This window comes from Pelmatolapia mariae, linkage group LG6, assembly GCF_036321145.2.
Source record: "Pelmatolapia mariae isolate MD_Pm_ZW linkage group LG6, Pm_UMD_F_2, whole genome shotgun sequence".
Lineage (NCBI taxonomy): Eukaryota > Metazoa > Chordata > Actinopteri > Cichliformes > Cichlidae > Pelmatolapia > Pelmatolapia mariae.
In genome coordinates, this window is record NC_086232.1 from 40,522,091 (window position 1) to 40,542,700 (window position 20,610).

At 40.2% G+C, this 20,610-nt stretch overlaps 1 protein-coding gene across 5 annotated transcripts in view; it reads left to right on the forward strand.

Moving 5' to 3' along the window:
* Positions 1-20,610, forward strand: part of rptor (regulatory associated protein of MTOR, complex 1) — a 191,555-nt gene that overhangs the window by 16,619 nt on the left and 154,326 nt on the right. For all 5 annotated transcript variants that reach the window (XM_063476950.1, XM_063476949.1, XM_063476951.1 and 2 more), the window contains 2 exons: positions 3,083-3,185; positions 6,715-6,797. In XM_063476950.1, the coding sequence (XP_063333020.1) occupies positions 3,083-3,185; positions 6,715-6,797 (186 nt within the window). The remainder of the gene's footprint in view (positions 1-3,082; positions 3,186-6,714; positions 6,798-20,610) is intronic.

The window sequence follows — 20,610 nt, forward strand, 5'->3', positions numbered from 1 at the left end:
CAATGTTAAAGCAGCACAGTAATGCACATAGCGGCACGTCTTAAACCATTACTATTGACAGTGATGAACACTCTGATGGAACTGTGCCGATAATATGTCTGTCTGGCAATTAACAATCGTACCTCTGTAATTGTGTACATAGTTATGCACTAAACTAGAATTTTCTAACCCTGTAGAAACTCACAAGACACTACATCACTACAAAAACACTGATGCACATACATGCCACATGTTTCCTTTGCCACATGCTTTTTGAGCTTCCAATTGGACTTTCCACTGTTTATCTCAATTTTACTCCAACTCAAAGCTGTCAGAAAACTGTAGTTTACGCATTAGGAACTGTTATAAATAAAGTGTGGAAAAAAATCCAGCAGACCTCTGGGCTATGAGGGGAAAACTCCCACACTGGGATGCTAGCTGGCCCGTCATCGAGCCCCCCTCAGTAATCCTGGTGAATTTTCTGGATTTAGCCTGCAGCGATAATGCTGTGTGGCTGCAATCCATCAATGGCTCCTTGTAAACCTAGTAGAGTTTTATCACTAGTTTAATCATTTATGAACAAGTGACTTTTTCACTGCATTAATTTACAGAACAGACACAGTTAAACAACCACAGAAAATATATACTGAGAAATATAATCTGCTGTTTTTCATGTTAATAAAGAAGATTTAGGAAACATAAAAAAGCGAAAACATTTGGCTTTAGCCGGGTTATTGGATGCTAAATCACAAATAAGCCTTAATAAATCTGTAGAGAAAGTAGTAGTAGTCAGCTGTCATCAATTGGAAAACAGTGGTAAAACATAAAGAATTAAAGTCTTATGAAAAGAATTGAAGAGTAAACAGGAGACAAACTTTCTCTTTCGCACAACTGATCACATAATTAATAAAAAAGTGGTCGCGGACATCAAAGCTTTGCAACCACTAAACTTCACACAGTTTGACCTGATTTCAGGCAGAGAGCTGCTGTGAGGGAACCCTGCAGGTAGCTAACCTCCAGGTAATTGGAGCCAAGATGACACACAGGGCCTTACGAAGTTCAAGCGCCGTCTGTTTCAGAGCGAAACCCCCGGCCGCGCCGTGATGATGAAACCGTGACTCGACGCAGGTCAAGCAAAACCATCAACAAACACTTGACCTGCTGGGCGGTTTCAGTGACGGAAGCAGGTCGGCTTGTGGAGCAGAAATCTTGAGACTGAACTAGAAAATAAAACTCAAAGAATAATTAGCCACTACAATGTGCTCTAGAGACGCTTCTTGCATTTTAAATGCAAAACGTGAAAAGATAAGTTCTCACATAGCTGTGTTTACAAGCCACAAGACTTAGATGGTGGGAAATTATTGATTTAACAAGGTAAAATATAAATAATGTATACAGTATAATTTTTAAAGTTTAAATATGAATTCTGGGAACTAATGGGTGACTCGCTTGTGGAAAAAAAAAAAAGGTTCCTACTTTTACTTTAAGAAATGTAGGCCACACTGAGTGGTACAAAAATCGGTTTGTTTTGTCTCAAATTTACCAGAATAATGACTGAAAGGAGAATTTTATCTTACTTCCCCCAAAATAAACACAATTGTACAGGAGCGAGTTGAATATTTTATTTTAAACCTGGTGCTGTAATATTAATTGTAAGAATACAGTTTGAGCTGTGTGGCCGATAGCTCGTCACTTATGCCGCTGTGCAGTTTTTGTTATTCTTCAGCTCTGTGCAAATGTCACATTTTGTCATTTGTACTGATTTAGCACCATTTAAAATGTTTTTATATTTGCAGTTGTGAAAAATATTTTGTTTCGCTCATTAAAGCTTTGGTAATAGTCAGTAAAATAATTATTCTTCTTGTGCAGCTGCATACATTTTGTCTGGTGTCAGATTGCGGTGATATAGTTTTTTGGGGGGCATTTATAAGAGTTTAGGCTGCTGATCATTCTGTCTTTATCTGTCAGAATCCTTTGAGGTCAACTCTTTGTGTCACTGTCTTCATTCAAACTCATTAGAGCTACAGGATCAAACCACAGGATGTCACAAAGCTTGATGTCTGCTGTGGCACACAAAAGGCACTCTGAGGTACTGATAGGGAGGAACGAGTGACGGCCTACTGCTGGTGAAATGTTTAATTTGCCTTGTTGGAAGCATCTCCTGCCTGATCAAGCTGATGTGTCAGGTCCTGCCACATAACCCATGGCTCATGGTTGTTCTGCTTTGGCGGCCTGTTTGTTTTTGTTCCCCGTTTTCTTTTCTTTCTTTTTTTTGGTGTTCCCTACCAGTGGTGGTGTCAGTTTCTTTGATGTAAGTCTTCTGGCTTATTTTAATGTATTTGTTCTACTACAGGCCAATGCTCAGTGAGAAATTGTACTTTTATTGGGATTTATAAACATGTCCAATGCATATTTTGTTTTGCAAAAAAAAACAACAGCAAAACAAAATATGCATTTACAATCAGCATGCAATCACATGACTCACCCTCTTTCTGCAATAATACAAATAATAAAATAAATAATAAAATGGAAAACTACAGAAAATAGAATCGATGGAGAAGATAATAGTTGGGGTACTATCAGTTATATACTGTATTTATAGGCAAAGCGGGGCAGTAGTTTCACCCTGTAACAGCACCCAGTAGTGGGCTCTACTGTGTTCTCTCTTACACTAAATATATATAGTGTTCAAAATTCATGCCTGAAGTGTGACCTGTGTGCTGACACACCTCTGAGGTCGCAGGTTAGATTCCTTAAAGGTGTGCCACCAACATTAGCTTCAGACTTGAGAATTTCTGGACCAGATGCAGAGAGTGCCAAAGGAAAGAGTATGTCTCTTTTCTCAGTAACTGCTGTTAGGTTCCCCCTGGGTGAGACACTTGACCCTCACCGCTCCAGTGGAGCTTCAGTGGCCAGCAGCAGCAGATTGTGGTGTACCGGAATAAAACTCCCAGGATGTACTTGAATACAAGTCTGCGTGCTCGTGGCATTTTCTCTCATGAATAAAGATTTAATGGTGTTAAAAATAATCCACCAGCCTGTTTTGATTTGTGCATTGATGAGCCGTGTGAGGATTGAATTGTGTTCTGTGTCTGCCCCCCAGATGAAGACTGTGAGCGTGGCGTTGGTGTTGTGCCTCAACGTGGGAGTGGACCCACCCGATGTGGTCAAGACCTCCCCCTGTGCCAGACTGGAGTGCTGGATAGGTGAGTCCACGCAGACACCAAACAAATAAGAGACTCAGATACAAAATAAAGAAATGCTCATAATGAGATTTATTGAGCTTAAATGACACGTATGTATTTAACTAAAGCCTCTCACACTGCCCTTCTTCTCTTGTTGGTGTGAAAATAAACAGATTTTTCTCAGGCATTTGTTTTCCTGAGTGTGAACGCTGTCAATGATTTTTGGACACACTTTAGATAATATGCATCAAAAACTAAAATGTGAACAAGCGGGTATCATACACACACTAATGCATTCATTATCTCTTTACAGGGATTGTTGCGTTATCCAGATTTGCTACAGATAAATTATTATAAGTGCTTTTAAATTTAATTAATTAGTGCAGCTGTGATTTTTCTGCTCATAAAGATGATATTTTACGACCACCTCTGTACCCTTAATGCCGAGTGTTTACACCTCAGTTTATTATAACACATGTGGTGTGACACCCATTAGAATATCTTCTGGCGTTTTCCAGGACTATCCATAGTAAGCTGATCGGCCTCACTAACTTTTGATGTGCACCCAGTCATCTTATTCTGGAAGCAGGCCTGAAATATGACAGTAACAAGGGTTACCTTAGAAGACATCTGAAGGGAAATGTGTGGAGAGAAAAGAGCGGACAGTAGAGAAATGTCATAAAATTGAGAGGAGAGATATGGAGAAAAATATTAGTTTTCAGTACAAAATATCTGGAGCGTTTTCTCTCAAGAACACGTTTTAGAGAGCTGCCGAGCACTGAGGTGAAGACCTGTGAAAGTTATTCAAATTGGTAAGCTGACATGGTTGCAGTTGGTTTTACACGTGCCATTTTATTAAAACTGCTAAAAAAGTTGCATCGCGACTGTGGCTGCCTCAGCCTCTGTCCTCGCTTCATGTCAAAGCTGCAGGTTTTTGTGATTTGAAGCTGCAGACAGGCTGAAGCTTGCTCTTCGCTTACAAAATTCGAGCAATGCAACACTCTTGCAGAGTTGTGTTTGGAGGGGTTTGATAGTGCTTTACAACGTGGCGCGAAAAAAATCAGAAAATACCGTTTTGTTTTATAAGTTGAGCTTTTGTTATTGTTTTTAGAAACACTGCCCTCCCTAAGGTGTTGTGTTCTCCCTATATCCAGTATAGCCTCTCTGCACTTCATCAGTGGCATAATGGTCAAGAAAACAAAAAACAAACAAAAACCAAGACATGCACGGACACATCGATCAGTTTCTCAACAGTTGTGATTTCATTTTTAACTGTGTACTGTTTACATCTGGCTTCAGCCAGTTTTCTGGATTATTGAAAACGACAATATTACAATATTTACGACAGGTATCAATATAATATACTGGCTAGTAGTTATTTTTCTGTGTTGGTCCTGTACTAGCTGGACTAGTTACTATGCAAAGAACACACTTCATGAATTGTCCTGTACGTGAATCTCGATTGTCAAAAATCATCCATGCTAGTGCGAGGTTATACGCAGGTCTGCTGTGAAAGCCACTACAAACATTCGCCTTCAGGATGAATCACAACTGCTTTGCTCATTTTATTTTTTCTTGGTTTGGTAACAGACTGTCATGAGGTTACATGGTTAAAATAGAATGTTAAAGTCATACAGTTATTTCTGTATTGTGTCATGTTGCCATTTAGTCGTGTTGTTGCTATCATTACTGTACACGCAGTGATCAAAGGGATCGAAAAACAGCTTCTTCCTTTTTTAGGTGAAAAATAATTTTGGTTCAAAGAGCAAGGCAGTGTTATGGTGTTCAGCACTACTGAGCACCGTGACTTTTACATGACACTAAAACTTGAACTTTCACTTCAGGGATATTCTCCAGCTTTCCCGTGGGAGCTAAATTCATAAGGTCTCTGTCATGAAGCAGTCTGCCCTCACCGGAACCACATAATGTGACATAGAACAAAAACACAACCGTCTCCATTGAATGGGAACCTCAAAAAACATTGTTTAGCTCTCCTGGGATTCACTGACTGTTAGGAGTCAGGCAAGCACATTAAAGTGGAAACACAGCTCTTAAAGTTTCTGAAAGTTTTTCAGTGGCTTCTGAGGACGCTGTCGCTCTATAGACCTGCCACTCGGCTTGTGAGAAGCCATTTGGGTGTATGAAGTGTTAAAGGCTGGGATGACGTCCTAAAATGCACCTTAGTGTTCATCTCTCATGGATGCTTGAGCCACACGCAGATTGGGAGGAGGGGAACAAAACAAAAACCTCACATCTGCTTTTTGTTTCACTGGTGTGTGTGTGGTTTTGTGGAAACTGCCTTTCACTTTGCACCATAGCAGGAAATTGCAATGCCAGTGTATGCAGTATAAACAGAAGCGTTATGTTGCAAGATGCATGTTCATCAAGTTCAGAGACGATATTACTGAGCACTCACCAAGTAGACACAGATGGGATTGAACCCGAGATGAGAGAGCAAGGCCTTGTAACCATAGAGCACGTAATAACTGGTTAGTGATGAGCTGAGCGTTTATGATGTCGCCCTGTTAGTGCATTAAAACCGGATGTGACAAGCGAACGGTGGTTCTAGACGAGAATCTGGGGACGATGTGCGCTAATGCGGCACTAACTTGTCCATCTCTAAGTAGCCACATGCTAAAACAGACCATGTTTTCTTTCCTTTCTTTCTTTTTTTCTTTCTTTCTTTTTTTTAATTTTTTTTTTTTTTTGCTCTAACGGGACCACAAGTTACAAAATGAAGTTTATGTTCTATTAAATAATGTTTAAAAGTAGTGACTGAGACCATAAAGTCTTAATGGAAGTATTCAAATAAGTGCAGGGGTCTTTTCCCCTTAGACTTTAATACAGTTGATCTTTGTTTTTAAACCAGAGGAGTTTCTCCTGTTAGCATGTTGCTAATATTTAAGTCATTAAAGACACATTCAAAGTGCAAACATTGAAGGAAAAGGATTTTATGATCAATACATTTCAAATATTCAAATCTGAATAGTCAAATTCTCTTATTTTTGTGTCATTTCTAAACAAAATATTATATGATTTGTAAATGTATTATGTACATTAGACATAGTGTAAAATAATGCGGGCATTGTTGTGTTGTAATCTAATGTGAATAGTCCTCATTGATCAGAACAATAATGATTTCATTCTCTGCATATCACTATCCCCTGAAAACCTACTAATACATCTTTTTTTCCCCGCTGAGCAGAATTTGATCCGTCCTTTATCTATATTCTGCTTTTCTTCATGCCATATTGATTTACTCTCATCAATATTTCAACCTTAGCGGCTGCTGCTATTTTTCCATACCCCGCTTCAGATTTAATAAGAAATGTCCCTTTGATGCTGAAACAAACAACTTCTCTTTGTACTCGTGGCGTGGCTGAATTCTTAATCACTAAATGTTAAAGCAGTAATTATATGGCTGGTTTGTTAGTTCTACATCGACTTGTGTGGTTTTGCTCAGTTATGGCTATTTTCTTTGCCGTGTGTGCGTCTGTATGTGTGTCTGTGTTAATTGCAGTGTGTTTACACTCTTGTGTTTGCTTCCTAGATCCTCTGTCGATGAGTCCACAGAAGGCCCTGGAGACCATCGGGGCCAACCTGCAGAAGCAGTATGAAAACTGGCAGCCCAGGGTGAGTCTTTAACCGATGCTGTGACCAAAGACACAGATTCACACCACTTCTGTTCAGGATTGAGTTAGATAATGAATCAAAATAAATTAAAATAATACCATCACTGACTGATTTTTGGCATCAATTAAACCACTTTTCTGTTCTTTGAACTGAACAATCACCTACCTTTCAATAAGCAATAACCTCTCAGTAAACTCTTTGAATATTAGACTGATGACTCCTCCACCACCTCCTGGTACTCTGGTATTGATTTGACTGATCTTTGCTTAAAGCTCTGGGAACTTAAACATCAGCTTGTTCGTCATGAGAGTTTTCAGACAAAAACATTTCACTGTGCACAACACTGATGAGAAGATGTTCAGCTGTTGTGTTAACAGTAACTCCTAATTTAATGTTCCTGGGTCTAATTTAGAGCATGCAAAGCTGTTTTCATACATTTCAGACACCAGTGGAAGAATCGGGTTTGAAGTTTCTTACACGTTGTACAAAACAGGCAACTCCGTGTCAGTACTGGGGTAGACGATACAGGAGGGAGCACACACCTAATAACCCCTTGCTATTGTGAAATCTGTGGACTATCTACTGCTCTGTTGTCACATGGGCTCAGTCTGACGTTACATGTGAAAGCGACAGGTTAGAGGCTGTTTGAAGTTCTCTTTGACTCATTCAGTGTCTCAGAAAACCGAGTCTGGATTTTCTTTTTCCTGAGGTGCTGATTCAGATTTCCTTCCTAAGAACTACAGTTGACATCATGCATATTTATTATTCCTACTTTTCTTAGATAGTTTTTTTTTTTTTAATGTGTGTTAATTAAATTACACCAACCTTTAATGACTTGGACACTTTCTCACAACTACGTCAGCTTACAGGACCTTCTTCCAGTTTTACTCAAAGTGTTCAGACTTACTTTACTTTTTTTTTTTTTTATGCAAATAAAACCCAACTGAAAATGACTCGCAGTGTATCCCACTTGGTCTACAGCTTTCTCCGTGCCTGTGTAAGGCTGTGATGTGTGTAGGCCTCCAAAATGTTAGATCTTTTTCAAGTTGTTGCTAATAAATGTTTAACCATATTTACTTTTACTGAAATTTCTGTAAGCAAAAAAGGGAGAAATGGGAAATAACTCGGTCTGTGTGTGCATCTCAGAGCTCTGAAAACAAATAAACAGCAGATGCCACACTGGGAGATTCCTGCCTGCAGAGTTAGCAGCATGATGAACTGCCACAGTTCTTGTAGTCTGCGGTGATGCAATAGCTGCAGTACAGAGTTATAGCGGATCAACTCGTAATTATGAGACCGATTGGCCAGTCAGTGGAAAACTGTCCATTTTTGGTCTCTGGCTAATGGATGGGATGGGCCGGTTTAATTTTTAGACTTGTATCTAACAGGTCACCACTGTCTGCCCAGCTGTGGGGTTACTCTGTGTCCTGCAGACAGTACTGAAAAGTATTAAAAGTGATGGTCTGAGCTTCCCTGCTAGCTAAACTCTGTTTTGTCATCATTTCTAAATTACGCATCTTTCTCAGATTTTCATATTGGAGAAATATGGACAACATATAGCTGTAATAATCCAGTATCAATCAGCAGAGAACACATATTAAGATATTATATGAGTTTATTTAAAAAAACATACATTTTCCAGCTCCTTTATACTTCTTATATGCAGTATGCCAACAAAACGCCCACATGCTCTTGACAGTAATTCATACTTAATGCATCTATTTCTTTTTTTTTTTTAAATGTGTTTTTGTACACTCAGCTGTTCTAAGTTTATATGTGTGTATACATTTATTCGTTCATGCCAGCAGCAGCTGTTGTCCTTTTCCCAGAGCCTCCTTGGTGCTTTTGTCCTCCAAAAATTGGGAAGTCATTGGAGCACATGACACTCCTCCAAAGTAAAAGTCTCCCAAAGAAGAATTTTTTATTTTCTAAATAGCAAAAGAGATGGAGTATAAGCGTAGAGAAACTTTCTCTGTTTGGACAGAAAAAGCAAAGAAGCAACAAAGCAGTGCTCACCATGACAGCAGGAAATCTCATCTTAGTGACTGACTGCGTTTCCAGTGTTTAGACAATGCTGTGCCATTCACTGACATGGATCACCGTAATGGTAATCTAACATGCATTTGATCTAACAGATTTTATTTCAGCTTTTTACAAACATAAAGATCCACGCTGACTAAATCACAAAAGGCTTTTTTTCCCCCCTTCAGGATGAAATCTAATCCCCCGGCCAATATTTCTAATGAATGCTGCTGATATGTGCTGATATTGGATTATGGCTGACAAATTGGCACCACTGCTTTTGTTGGTGAGTTAGCTGAAAGAAGTCTCTGACAGACACGCTCACTTTACCTGCTAAAGCCAGCGAAGCTAATACAGCAGTCTGTCATGAAAGGAGCAATAAATCCTGCTTTCAAGAAGGTTATAATGTTCAGCTCATTGAGCAGGAAGATGCATCTGTTGTTGAACTCCGTAAACCGCTCAGTGTTTTTTCTGTCCAAAGTAGCCTGTTATGAAAATATGAAATATGATTGCATATTTCTGAGTATAAATTAAATATTTCAAAAAACAAAAACAATGCCATGTTCTTTTCTCAATGTACACTTCATGGATCTTTACGTATCTAGCTATTAAACGCTCGATGCAAGTCTTCCTGAGGAAGACCTTAGCAGCGGGGTTAGTTAAAGTTTTTGGTACCTTAAGCTGTCTTGTTTGCAGTCTGCTTGTGGTCCTTTTGGCCAGGCTGTGGTTGAATGCAGATACATGAATTGTGTGGAGAATTCAGTTCAATTCAGTTTTATTTATATAGCGCTAAATTACAACAACAGTCGCCTCAAGGCGCTTTATATTGCAAGGTAGACCCTACAATAATACATACAGAGAAAAACCCAACAATCAAATGACCCCCTATGAGCAAGCGCTTAGGCGACAGTGGGAAGGAAAAACTTCCTTTTAACAGGAAGAAACCTCCAGCAGAACCTGTCTCAGGGAGGGCCATCTGCTGCGACCGGTTGGGGTGAGAACTGAAGAGGGACTGCATTTGCCAACATTCAACTGTAAACTACAAACAAGCTTTTTATTAGCTTTTTAGAAACCACAGATATCCACTGACTTCACAACAAGCTCTGAAATACTGGCAATTATCTCTAGAGACAAAGTTATCTGATCAGAGTTTAAGTTCGGCTCACCTTGTGATCTGTTTAGATCTTTCCCCCCAAAGGTTTTTTGCAACATTGGTAATATCTGGTATATAAACTGTAGGAAACTGTGGGCAATACTGAAGAGGTTCGACACTTGTAGTGATTATATGCTGCTGATGTGTGGCATCATTTCGAGAAGCTGTCCAGGAACTAAAATCACAGTGTTGTTTCAGCTGGTTTTCTTTTCACTTTAATATTTTGAGGGGGATTAACTTCCCATGCATGGTAGTTTAGTGTTAGCTGTTTTTTACTCTCCTATATATATATATTTTTTTTCTCTGTTCTTCTTCCTGAAAGACAGGCATCCTCTGGAGAATGACTCCAAAAAATAAGCAAACACTTGAAATTCGATCTGAGTGCTTGAGCTGAGTTGCTTTTGGTCTTATTGGGTTTGAATTCGATTTCAAACCACCTGCGAATATGCTTTAATCTGCTCATATAGTTTTGGATTTGATCATGGCCTTTGTTTTTTTTTTCTGTCGAGACGTGATAGCTGAATGTGAACATGGCCTCCGAGGTTTGAACAAGATGGAATTTTTTTTCTCTTTTTAGTTTCTCTTTTTGCTCAGGTGGAGATGCCATGCTCAAAAAAAAACAAAAAACAAGATAAAAATGAGCCAGTAAAACAAATTTGGTGCTATAGTATCTACAGAGGATCGAAATTCAATTCATCCTGTTGTCGTGTTGCTAAAACCCTACATGCCCGCCAAAAAGCATCACGAGGCTTTAGAAATAAAAATACAACAGTGTGTGGCTGTTTGGTAAGAGTTCAGAAGTAACACGTGTGGTAAGAGGAGGGTGGAGGAAGAAGCGTCCCCAGAGACGGCAGCTGAAGGAATGTAGGCTCGGGCTTGGTTGACCTGAGAGGTCAGCAGCAAATGGTGGTAGGAGTGCAGGAGGAGGTGTGGGAGGGTGAGAAAGCGGTTCCTTTTTCCAGCCTGAGGATTCACAGCTCTGCAGCTCCACACTGGAGTGCAGCTTTCGCCAACACACCTTACATAAAGCGTTGACAAAGCAGTCAATTAAACTGCAGTTATTACCTGCTTTGTGACAGCACTGAGAAATTGTGTAATAACTTCATTTCGGATGAAACGAGATGGGGAATATTAGACCAAATGAGAAGCCATTTTTTCCCTCACCCCCCTAGCCCTCCATCCCCGTCATGTTGATATGTAAGAGCAGCGTTCGCAACGGTTGAGCTGCCCAGGGAGTTTAGCTGTGCCAACCTGCTGTCACGAATCTGTTTCTCTGTTTGCTTCTGTACTCTTAAATTAACCCTCATGGACACAAAACGCACAGAGAAAGGCAAACTCTGTCCTGGCTGCTGCCCACTCACTTTCTCTACCAACTCACCCACTCTCTCTTCCCTTAACATCTCTCTCGCTCTCGCTCTCGCTCTCTCTCTCTCTCTGACCTTTTGTTTTCCACTCCACCTCAAATCAAGATTCTCCCGTGTCCATCCTTGTTGTCTTCTTGATTTTACCATTCTTCTTCGCCTGTGGAGGTTTTTTTTTTTTTTAATTCATTTGAGTTTTTCTTTCTTTTTTTGTGTTGTCTGCTTTCCTTGCACTACAGTGAAGAAAAGACATCCTTTCTGCTTGTTGATGGGTTTTGCATAGTAGGATGCAGATTATCTGGCATCCTGTGGAACAGCCTCTGCAGGAATTTTGAATAGTTGAGTGAAGTGAAAGGTGCTTTTTGGCGGCAGTTGTATAGTTTTTGTACCTATTGGAAGTCCCCCCCTCCCTCATCTTTTATAAATTAGGGCTGAACATCACAGTAACAAAGTGGCAATGCTTTGTTGCAGTGTATGAGGCAGAGCATGCACTGGTCAGCAATTGGGGAAATCGGCACAACTAACACCTGTTCTGATTTTGGTAGCCATTTTTTAACATAACAGGGGACTACTTGCTGTAAAATCTCTGTCTCTCTTCCACAGCACGTCTTTCATCCCGTCTTCCTTCTCTCACCCCAGCCAGTCGCAGCAGATGGCCCCGCCCCGCCCCTCCCTGAGCCTGGTTCTGCCGGAGGTTTCTTCCTGTTAAAAGGGAGTTTTTCCTTCCCACTGTTGCCAAAGTTCTTGCTCATAGGGGGTCATATGATTGTTGGATTTTTTTCTCTGCATGTTTTATTGTAGGGTCTACCTTACAATTTAAAGCGCCTTGAGGCAAGTGTTGTTGTGATTTCGCACTGTATAAATAAAATTGAATTGAATAATTTATTCATATTGAATATTTGTAGACAGACAAGTTGTTCCCCTGACTAAGAACAGCTTTGCACCACCATCAACCAGAATCTGCACAACCTGATGGTTCTACTGTTGCCTCACAGCAAGAAGGTCCTGGGTTCGAATCCCCCATCTGGCCAGGGCGTTCCTATGTTGCGTTTGATTGACTCTGGCAAACTGTCCAGAGTGTACCCCGCCCTCTCGCTCTATAGTACCTGGGATAGGCTTTAGATAAATGGAATATTTTTTTAAATTTCCCTTCACTTGCAAACTGTCAGCCTTCTTCGTTTTTTGATAATTCTTGACTTTGCTTTTGCACAGTGCTGTCACCACCACAAGTTTGTCAGCCATCTTTGTTGAGCATCATCTTTTTCTTTTTTTCTTTCTCTGCTGTCTGTGCTTCTATTGACTGTGGCTTTATTTTGTTATCTTGCAGAGCTCAGACTGGATTCAACCAAGGACTCCTTTTGTTTCATAGACATGGCATCAAGAAACTAGAAGTTATGTGATACCTTAGTTTTCAGTTTCTCTTTGAGTTTTCTCTCTGTGTTTGCCTCGTCTGCTCTGCTATTCCCTTTCAAGCCTCACTTGTTCACTTTCATTTTCTCTGTGCACGTTACCTTTTTTTCTCTCCCTGTCCTCTCTGTTATTTGTCTGGGAATCTAGTTTGAAACTCCCCCCTCTTGACTTGCTGGTTGTTTGTTATCTAGATGAAAAGCGATGTGCTTGTCTTGTCAAATGGGCTTCTCAAAGCCAGCACATTGTTTCTAAATTGCTGAACATGTTGCTGCTGCTAAACAGGTTTGGTATTTTTATCTAACTGCATGGTGTCCTCTCATGCTACTCACTCTTTAGTTTGCTCTCCTTCCTGGCTACAGCTTGTGAACCCCTGCCGTCCACTCGGCTACCCCTCTCTTGCATAATGTATCACTGAGCTGAACCTCAAAGACTTTACTTTGATTAGATTTGCAGACTTTTCTTATCACCCTGGAAACGCCAAGCTACACAGCAGAGGACAAGCACAAGTGAAGGGTTTCTGTGTAGCTGCTAATGATGCAACACACTTTGCAGGCTTTGGTTGTGCTACATTCTTATGTTGTATTTTTAAAAGGCCATTACTGTTTCCTTTAGTAATGACATAGTGAGCATGAGCCAGTGGGGCACCTGTTGTGCCAGCTGTTTTTATATTTTACATAAGTAATGCCAATGCTACGATTGGCTGTGTGTTATTTCTATAATAGCAGAGCAACGGCAAATGTTCTTTTGTGTTCAGGAAAAGTATTTCTATCCAATCGTCACAGGAAATTTTGCCACATTGCCAGAAAATAAAAATTTAGTTCCACTTTTTAAGTGTGAGGATTTCAGTTTGTCACAGAGGATACTACTCAGTCAAAAAGTTGTGTAATATCTTAGGGAACTTTCTGAAATGTGATAGACGACCTTAAGGATGGCTTTCCGTTTAGAGTTAAAGAAAGATTGAGTGGAGTTAAAGGATCGAGCATTTTTAGAGTTTAGTTCCTTAAAGGTGTGTTGAAGCGGTCTTAAAAAAAAAACCAATAAAACCCCCCAGACTGGAGCCTGATTTATAATCCTGTATTGATATGCAGAGACGTTTTCACCCTGTGCCATTGTGCCAATAAAATCTGCCTTTCTTATGGCTTCAACTGGAATGCAGTCTAACGTGTAACCAAACATGCCTTTTATGAGAAACGTGGCCTATTTTATGCTGAAACGGGAGCAGCAGTTTCTAAAAAGACTATGAATATGAGTTTTATACTCATAAAAACAAAAAAGCAAATGTAAATGAGCTGCTATTAGAAGAAAGCACCGAAAATAAAATGGGGAATATTTTGCGCACACATGAATAAAAGGTGTTTCTTGAAATCTTAGTTGCCTTTTGGCTTAAAGACAAAAAGGTTAAAAACCACTAGTGCATACACTCGCCCTCACTCAAGGCCACTCCTTCCTGAGCCTGGTTCTGCTGGAGATTTCTTCCTGTCAAACGGGAGTTTTTTCTTCCCACTGTCGCCAACGTGCTTGCTCATTAGGGGGTCATATGATTGTTGGGGTTTTCTTACACTGTGAATGTGCAGTCTGAACAGTGTTTTATTTTATTCTTTAAATTAAGCTCAAGGCAATGAGGTAGTAACTGAATCTATGGAACAACAAAGGGGACAAAGATGACACATTAATTAACAGCTGTGTTTTTGTCTTCCTTGGAAGGAAGCTGACTTTTCACATTCAATAACAGAAACTGAACCACAGACATGTTCAGCTGCTGAGGGAATTTCCAGAAGTGACATGCCCATGTGACATTAGGCAAACACCGTTTGCTAGAGTTTGTGGAAGTGGCATCATCGGCTCAACACTGAGTACGAAACCATAATTATAGTTTTCCAGCCAAACAACCAGTGAAAAGTGATATGTTCTCTGAGGCGTGTGTGCCGCACCCATCATTGTGTTCAGTGTTTGCCTCTGTTTGGTGTTTGGGGAACTGTTCAACTTTATCATTCTTGCATGGGTTAAGTTGTATCATGTGGAGAAAAAGTAAAGCAAGGGCAAAAAAAGAAAAAACAACACAAATCACGTGAGGATGACGCTGTATATGGACTTGCTTAGCCAGCAGTAGGGAGATGTAGTTTGTTCACTGTGTGCTGACAGTGTATTTAAGCACAGCATACGACTGGGTGTCTCAGTAAATTGATTAAAAATTCCCATTTTAAAAAACTAACAAAAGCACCACTCTGGTTTTTGAATAAAAAAAAAATTACGGCTGTTTGAGGAAAAGTTAATTCAACCTTTTATTGGCTTTGCTGGTTATAGAGCTTCAGTACTTGCTATTGAAGCTTTCTAATTCAGTAACCAACACCATTCTTACACTACATTATTCCCTTTGAAGTCTATATCTTCATATATAAAGCACCTCGAGGCCATTGTTGTTGTGATTTGGTTATATAAATTGAATTGAACTGAATTGAATTTCACGTCAGTTGAAACCCATCTGAGTTCTCCTGATGACTAGCATGTATGGGAAGCTGTACAGGGAATAGCGGTAGGCAGAAACATTCCCAATTACCTCTCCTTGACTTCCCTCATGCACTCAGTCCTGCCGGAGCCGGCCACAGAAAACCATTAGCCTATTGGAAGAAATATGAACATCTACCATTACATCTGGACAGTGTGCTTATGAGGAAGGCGACAGTTTGGAGACAGCACTCATCTTGTGTTAATGGTTAGGAGGTGGTTAACTCTAGATAATGCAGAAGGGTTTTTTGGTTGTCAGCTAAGCTTATAGGTTGGACACGAAATGGGATGTGGGGTGTTTTTTTTGTTGTTTTTTTTTTGTTTTTTTGGATGAGTGAAGCATTTCAGTTTCATTGATTGCTCGTTCCTGGAAAACAAGTAAATTTATCATTCCTTCTAAAGTAGCATGTGCTGCTCCTAAGTGTTTTTCAGAAGCAAAGGTGCGCTATCTTACTCTATCTTCTACATTTAAAGGAAGGAGGCAAAGTGAGAGCAGAGATGTTTAATGCTCAGATCTCCAAAGATGAGACATCTGAAGGCCGTGTATTTTGCTATATTTATGGTCAGATTTGACGCTAAAGTGTTAGTAACCATTGATGTGTGCGTGTGTCCCAATTGCATCATCACATCCACATGTACCTACCGCCTGTTGTTGCGCGATTGGTCTTGAGAGACGACACAGCGAACAGAGTGCAGTATATATTTGTAATTGTGTATCACATATAAACTGGAGAAATGAATATTCTGCAGATGGATGATGAATTAAGGAGGAAAAAAAAAAAGGTACTTGTTCTTGGAAGATTGAAATACCACTTGTGATCAAACAGTTCTGAGAAGATGGATCCACAAGAATAGTTTCTGTGGGTTCTGTTCTGACTGCCTGCTCTGTATATTCTACAGTTTTAGTGTGAACCTCAAACTTTTGTTTCAAGTTGTCACGAATTTCGTGTGGAAGGAGTTCATCGCTGCTATAACTGAGCAGGTTTAAGTTGAAGAGTCCACAGTATCCAAGCCCAATGACAGCACATCAGATGAGGCACAAAATCTAGAGCATCCTTGTCATATATATATATTTTTTAATTCATGGGTTTGTGGACTGTGAATTCAACCCCCACGTTCACACTGTCAAAATGGACTTCTTCTTTAACCTGTGACTGTTGTGTGTGCCACGCCGTGCTGTCTCAGAGCCCATTGAAAACATAGGTTTTTCTTTTTTGGCTACACCAACACAGTCTTCAACACCTGGACCTGGTGTGATTTCACTCGCTGCAATACTGTCAACTTCCCAAAAATGAAGAAAAAATCAAATAGAAGGGTTTCTGTTTTGACACACTGGAGGAGATCGAGTGCCCATCGTGGAGGCAAAATGGGAATTCCACTGACAGATCTAAGTTTTAAACCAAGACAGCTTTCAGATTTTTATGAGCCTCTTCTCAGAACCTTTTCATCACACCTCATGTTCATAGTGGAATATCTTTTATAAATGGTATAATTCTTAAATTATAGCTCTATTTACAAAAGTATAATTCTCTGTTTGGGCACGTTACTATTATAAGAATTATTAGGATCATTATTAAATCCTTTACTTGAACCTGTTTTTTTTGTGGTTGATCTGTGTATAAAGGTGTAGATAGCATGAAATCAAGCAGTTGCATAATACAATGAAGAATGCATGTTCTCCTGTAATTAAAGATGTATATAAATATGTTCATTTAAAATATTCTGGCCAAGTGAAAGTATGTAGCTGTAGATTTTTTTTTAACTCATTTCATGTGATAGCCTGCATCCTACCTGCAAAAACCTGCTATCACAGACAGGACTGAATTCAGTGGGAAGCTGCACTGGTGTCCCAGTCAGCAGTCATGAATGGATGCTGCTGTCTCCACAGTGAGTCACCTCTTCGTGTTTGCACTCATTGGGCTTGAGTGTGTGCAGATACTAATGATGAGTGTGTGACTGTTATTATTACATCCTGATTGCGTAAATGTGTATGACCTTAGTGTGTGTGTGTGTGTGTGCGTGTGCGTGTGTTTGTGCTGACATTATCCATTTAGAGAGGATGCAGAGCAGGAGGGGACAACACAGGAGTCCAGGATGTGACTCAGTGGACAGAGATTAAAGATACAGCTCCCTTCATTCATATTTTTTAAGCAGTATGTAAAATGTGCTGCTGTGACGGCATGTGCATGCCAGTCCTACAGCCTGCCAGCTGAACAGAGTGCAGGCACTGGTTCATGGGTGTGCTCAAGGACAATGGTACAAATTGTGGGCAGATCCAATCAGCGTAGTACTTCTTGAATTCCTACTTTAGTGAAGCACAGCAATGCCAAAAACCAGTCGTCCCTGAAGACATTTTTGTGACTTTGCAAGTCATTTGAGTCACTTCAGTGCCTCACACTCTTCTTTTCCTTCTCACTGATGATCCAGAGCCCGTGTCTGTTTCTGTTCTTTATTATTAACATAGCCCTACTCAGCCAGCCGTAGCTGCAATATTAAATTCAAAAGCCCTTTTGTTCTTCAAGTGCCTCTCAAAATTGTCCCTAGAGGAAAAGCGTTTCACATGGAGTGCTTTTGGTCAAACATTTAACTTGCAGCATTCCTTCCTGGATTTAAAGATGGTCGACATGGTTAAAAAGCATCAGTAAACAGATTTTACCCATTTGATCATTGTGATTAATAACTATGTTAAGATAATCATATTTCACTGTGAAATGTTAAAATCCAGCCATCTGTTCTTTTTCTGATACTTGACTGGGTCCAGGTCATAGATGCCCAGACCTCTCTCTCCCCAGCCACCACCTCCTCCAGCTCTTCTAGGGGGGGTAGTGAGGCCTTCAAAAGCCAGCAGAGAGACATAATCTCTCCACCTCTCCCTGGGTCTGACCCTAGGCCTTGTCGTAGTTGAATGAAGTCCTAGTGCCCTAAAACACCCCTCTGATGCTCCTCCCCATATCTCGAAGGTTCAGCCCAGACAACCTTTGGATGAAGCTCACTTTTGCAGCCTGCAAAATTACTCTTTTGGTTAAGTGCAGTTCATGGGTGGGAATTTAGCCTGACCAGTAAATCCACAGATTTGCCTTTGCTCTCTCTTTACCACAATACTCTACTGGCTTTTGTGGTAAGGACCAGCTATAATGCTGCACCAGTGGGTCCATTTTAGTTAGAATGATGGAGCTGGGTAGGGCTGGGTATTCGAGAATGTTTGGCAGTCAGGTCTGTCTCTGTCAGTAACCATCATTTGTCAAGTATCTGTGGCATGATCTTTGCATTCACTGCCCTGGCAAAAAATTGTCTATTTACGTGACAATTACCTTAGTCTGCATTTTCCACAGAGCCAGTTGTTCCACATAGGGATGAATGCACATGCAATGTTGCTGAAGATTTTCAGTCATGTTGTGAAGAGAGAGCCTCATGTTTAGTTGGAACATAGACACATTTTTCAGATATCAAATCAAATTGCAGTCAAGTCCTCAAATGTGGGCTCTTCACTAATCACATAAATGTTAAATCCACCAGTTTTTATAGGTGTCAGACTTTCTAGTATTACTGTTTTTACAGTACAAGCCACATTTACTGTTCTCTAACACCAACTCGTAGATCAGGAGCAAATTAAAAACCTTTCTCTGTTGACCTGCTTTAGGGTCCATGAGTCTTTTTTTTGTCTGATCCGTGAAATTCCTTTAAAATGAATAACTAAGTGAATATTTTTGTGTCTTGACATCTAAAATCCAAACTGGAATTCCCACCACCTCCAAGGTCTAGTCATATGTAGCTGTCACAAATGACTGAAAATACAACTTGATGCTTCCAGCTGCTTTCCCTCTTTTATTTATGAGGAAGCTTTAAGACCCGGACACCATAAGATTTGAAAATGTGAAATTTACATCTAGTGCACATCTGCTTCAGAAGCATTCTCGTTTCTTCCTCTGGCGTGGATGACGGGCTGCCTCTTGGCTCGCAGCCCTGGGCTTTGTACCGGGGACCTCTCCACATAAATCCCATTGAATGCATGATCTAGCTGGTTTGGACATTTGTGCTTTTACATACAGCTCTGCTGGTTAATGCCTAGAAACGTTCACTGACTGTATGAAAACAGCTGTAGATTCAGAGCCTAACTATTTTGGTTGGAAGATCAAATGTCTCTGTGTAGTGCGATGAGTTTTTAAGCTTCAAATTAAATACTTGAAGGTTTGCAGCTCGCCAGGCTTACTGCAAGATGCACGTCTCTTGGTGAAGTAATAGTTTAATGGTTGAAGATTTCAGGCTGTCTAACAGTTTCTGGCTCTGTCTCATGTATGCACCACTGGAGATGAATGTCACCTTAAAGGTTATCTTAGCCTTTCAATAAAGTTTTGCTTCCCTTTCAAGGATAGTAGCCCCTAAAGCCAGAATATTTTGTACAAAAAGCTGCCTTTTGCTGCAGCATTACAGTTTGCTACCATTGCCACTAGAGCATTTGTTGAGGCTAATCTCCCTGATGAAGTTGCACCGGCATACAAAAGTTTGTGACACACATGATTAATTATGAGAAGTTTCCATTGAGCGTGCTGCTTATATACAACAATAAAAAGTCGCCAGTAATTTTCAGTTTTTAACAACAGCTGAGTAAAAGTTGAGAAGCAGCTTTAGGCCAGACTAATGGATTGTAGGTAATGAGCTGTTTTTCAGTGAGCGTGATGTATATGTGGTGTTTTTATCATTGTAAACAATTGGGCGTTCAATGCAGTTAACGTGCGTGAAGCTTCTTTTCTCTTTTGATAGGTCTGAAAATTACCATACTGCTCAGTTTAATAATTATTTTTCCTAAAGTGGCTTCAATTAAAATGTGAGTTCTTCTGATTATGCACTCAGCAGATTGTGATATCTGTCTTCATGCCCCTTTGCTCATTAGTGCAGAATAGAAAGGCGTTATGTCACATTAAGACATAGCTGTACTGAGAGTACTCCGTCAGTTGCTACCCAGAATCCTTCACTTAAATCCTGTGCCACTATTAGTCAACCCCACTATCCTTCTCTGTGACCCTGATTGTTTCTGAATAGCTGGACCTGCACCACTTATTCCGCTCTAATTAGTGGGACAGCTGTCTGTATAAATAATTGGAGTCCCCTTCTACCCCTCAAGTCTTAAGCTAATGGTTTTCCTGTCCCTTCTTTTACCCTCTAATGGTTCACTTTCCTCCTGTGGTTTCCCTCTGTCTCAAGGCAGTGTAGGATATCTATATCAACGACCTGAGTAGCAATGGCCCTTTTAATGGGCTCATTTTATAACATCCTTTCTGCTTCACCGTCCATGTTAAATGAGACTGAAGTTAACCCCTGTTATTTAAAAATAATAATAAAAAAAAATCCTGTTTCGTGGCAG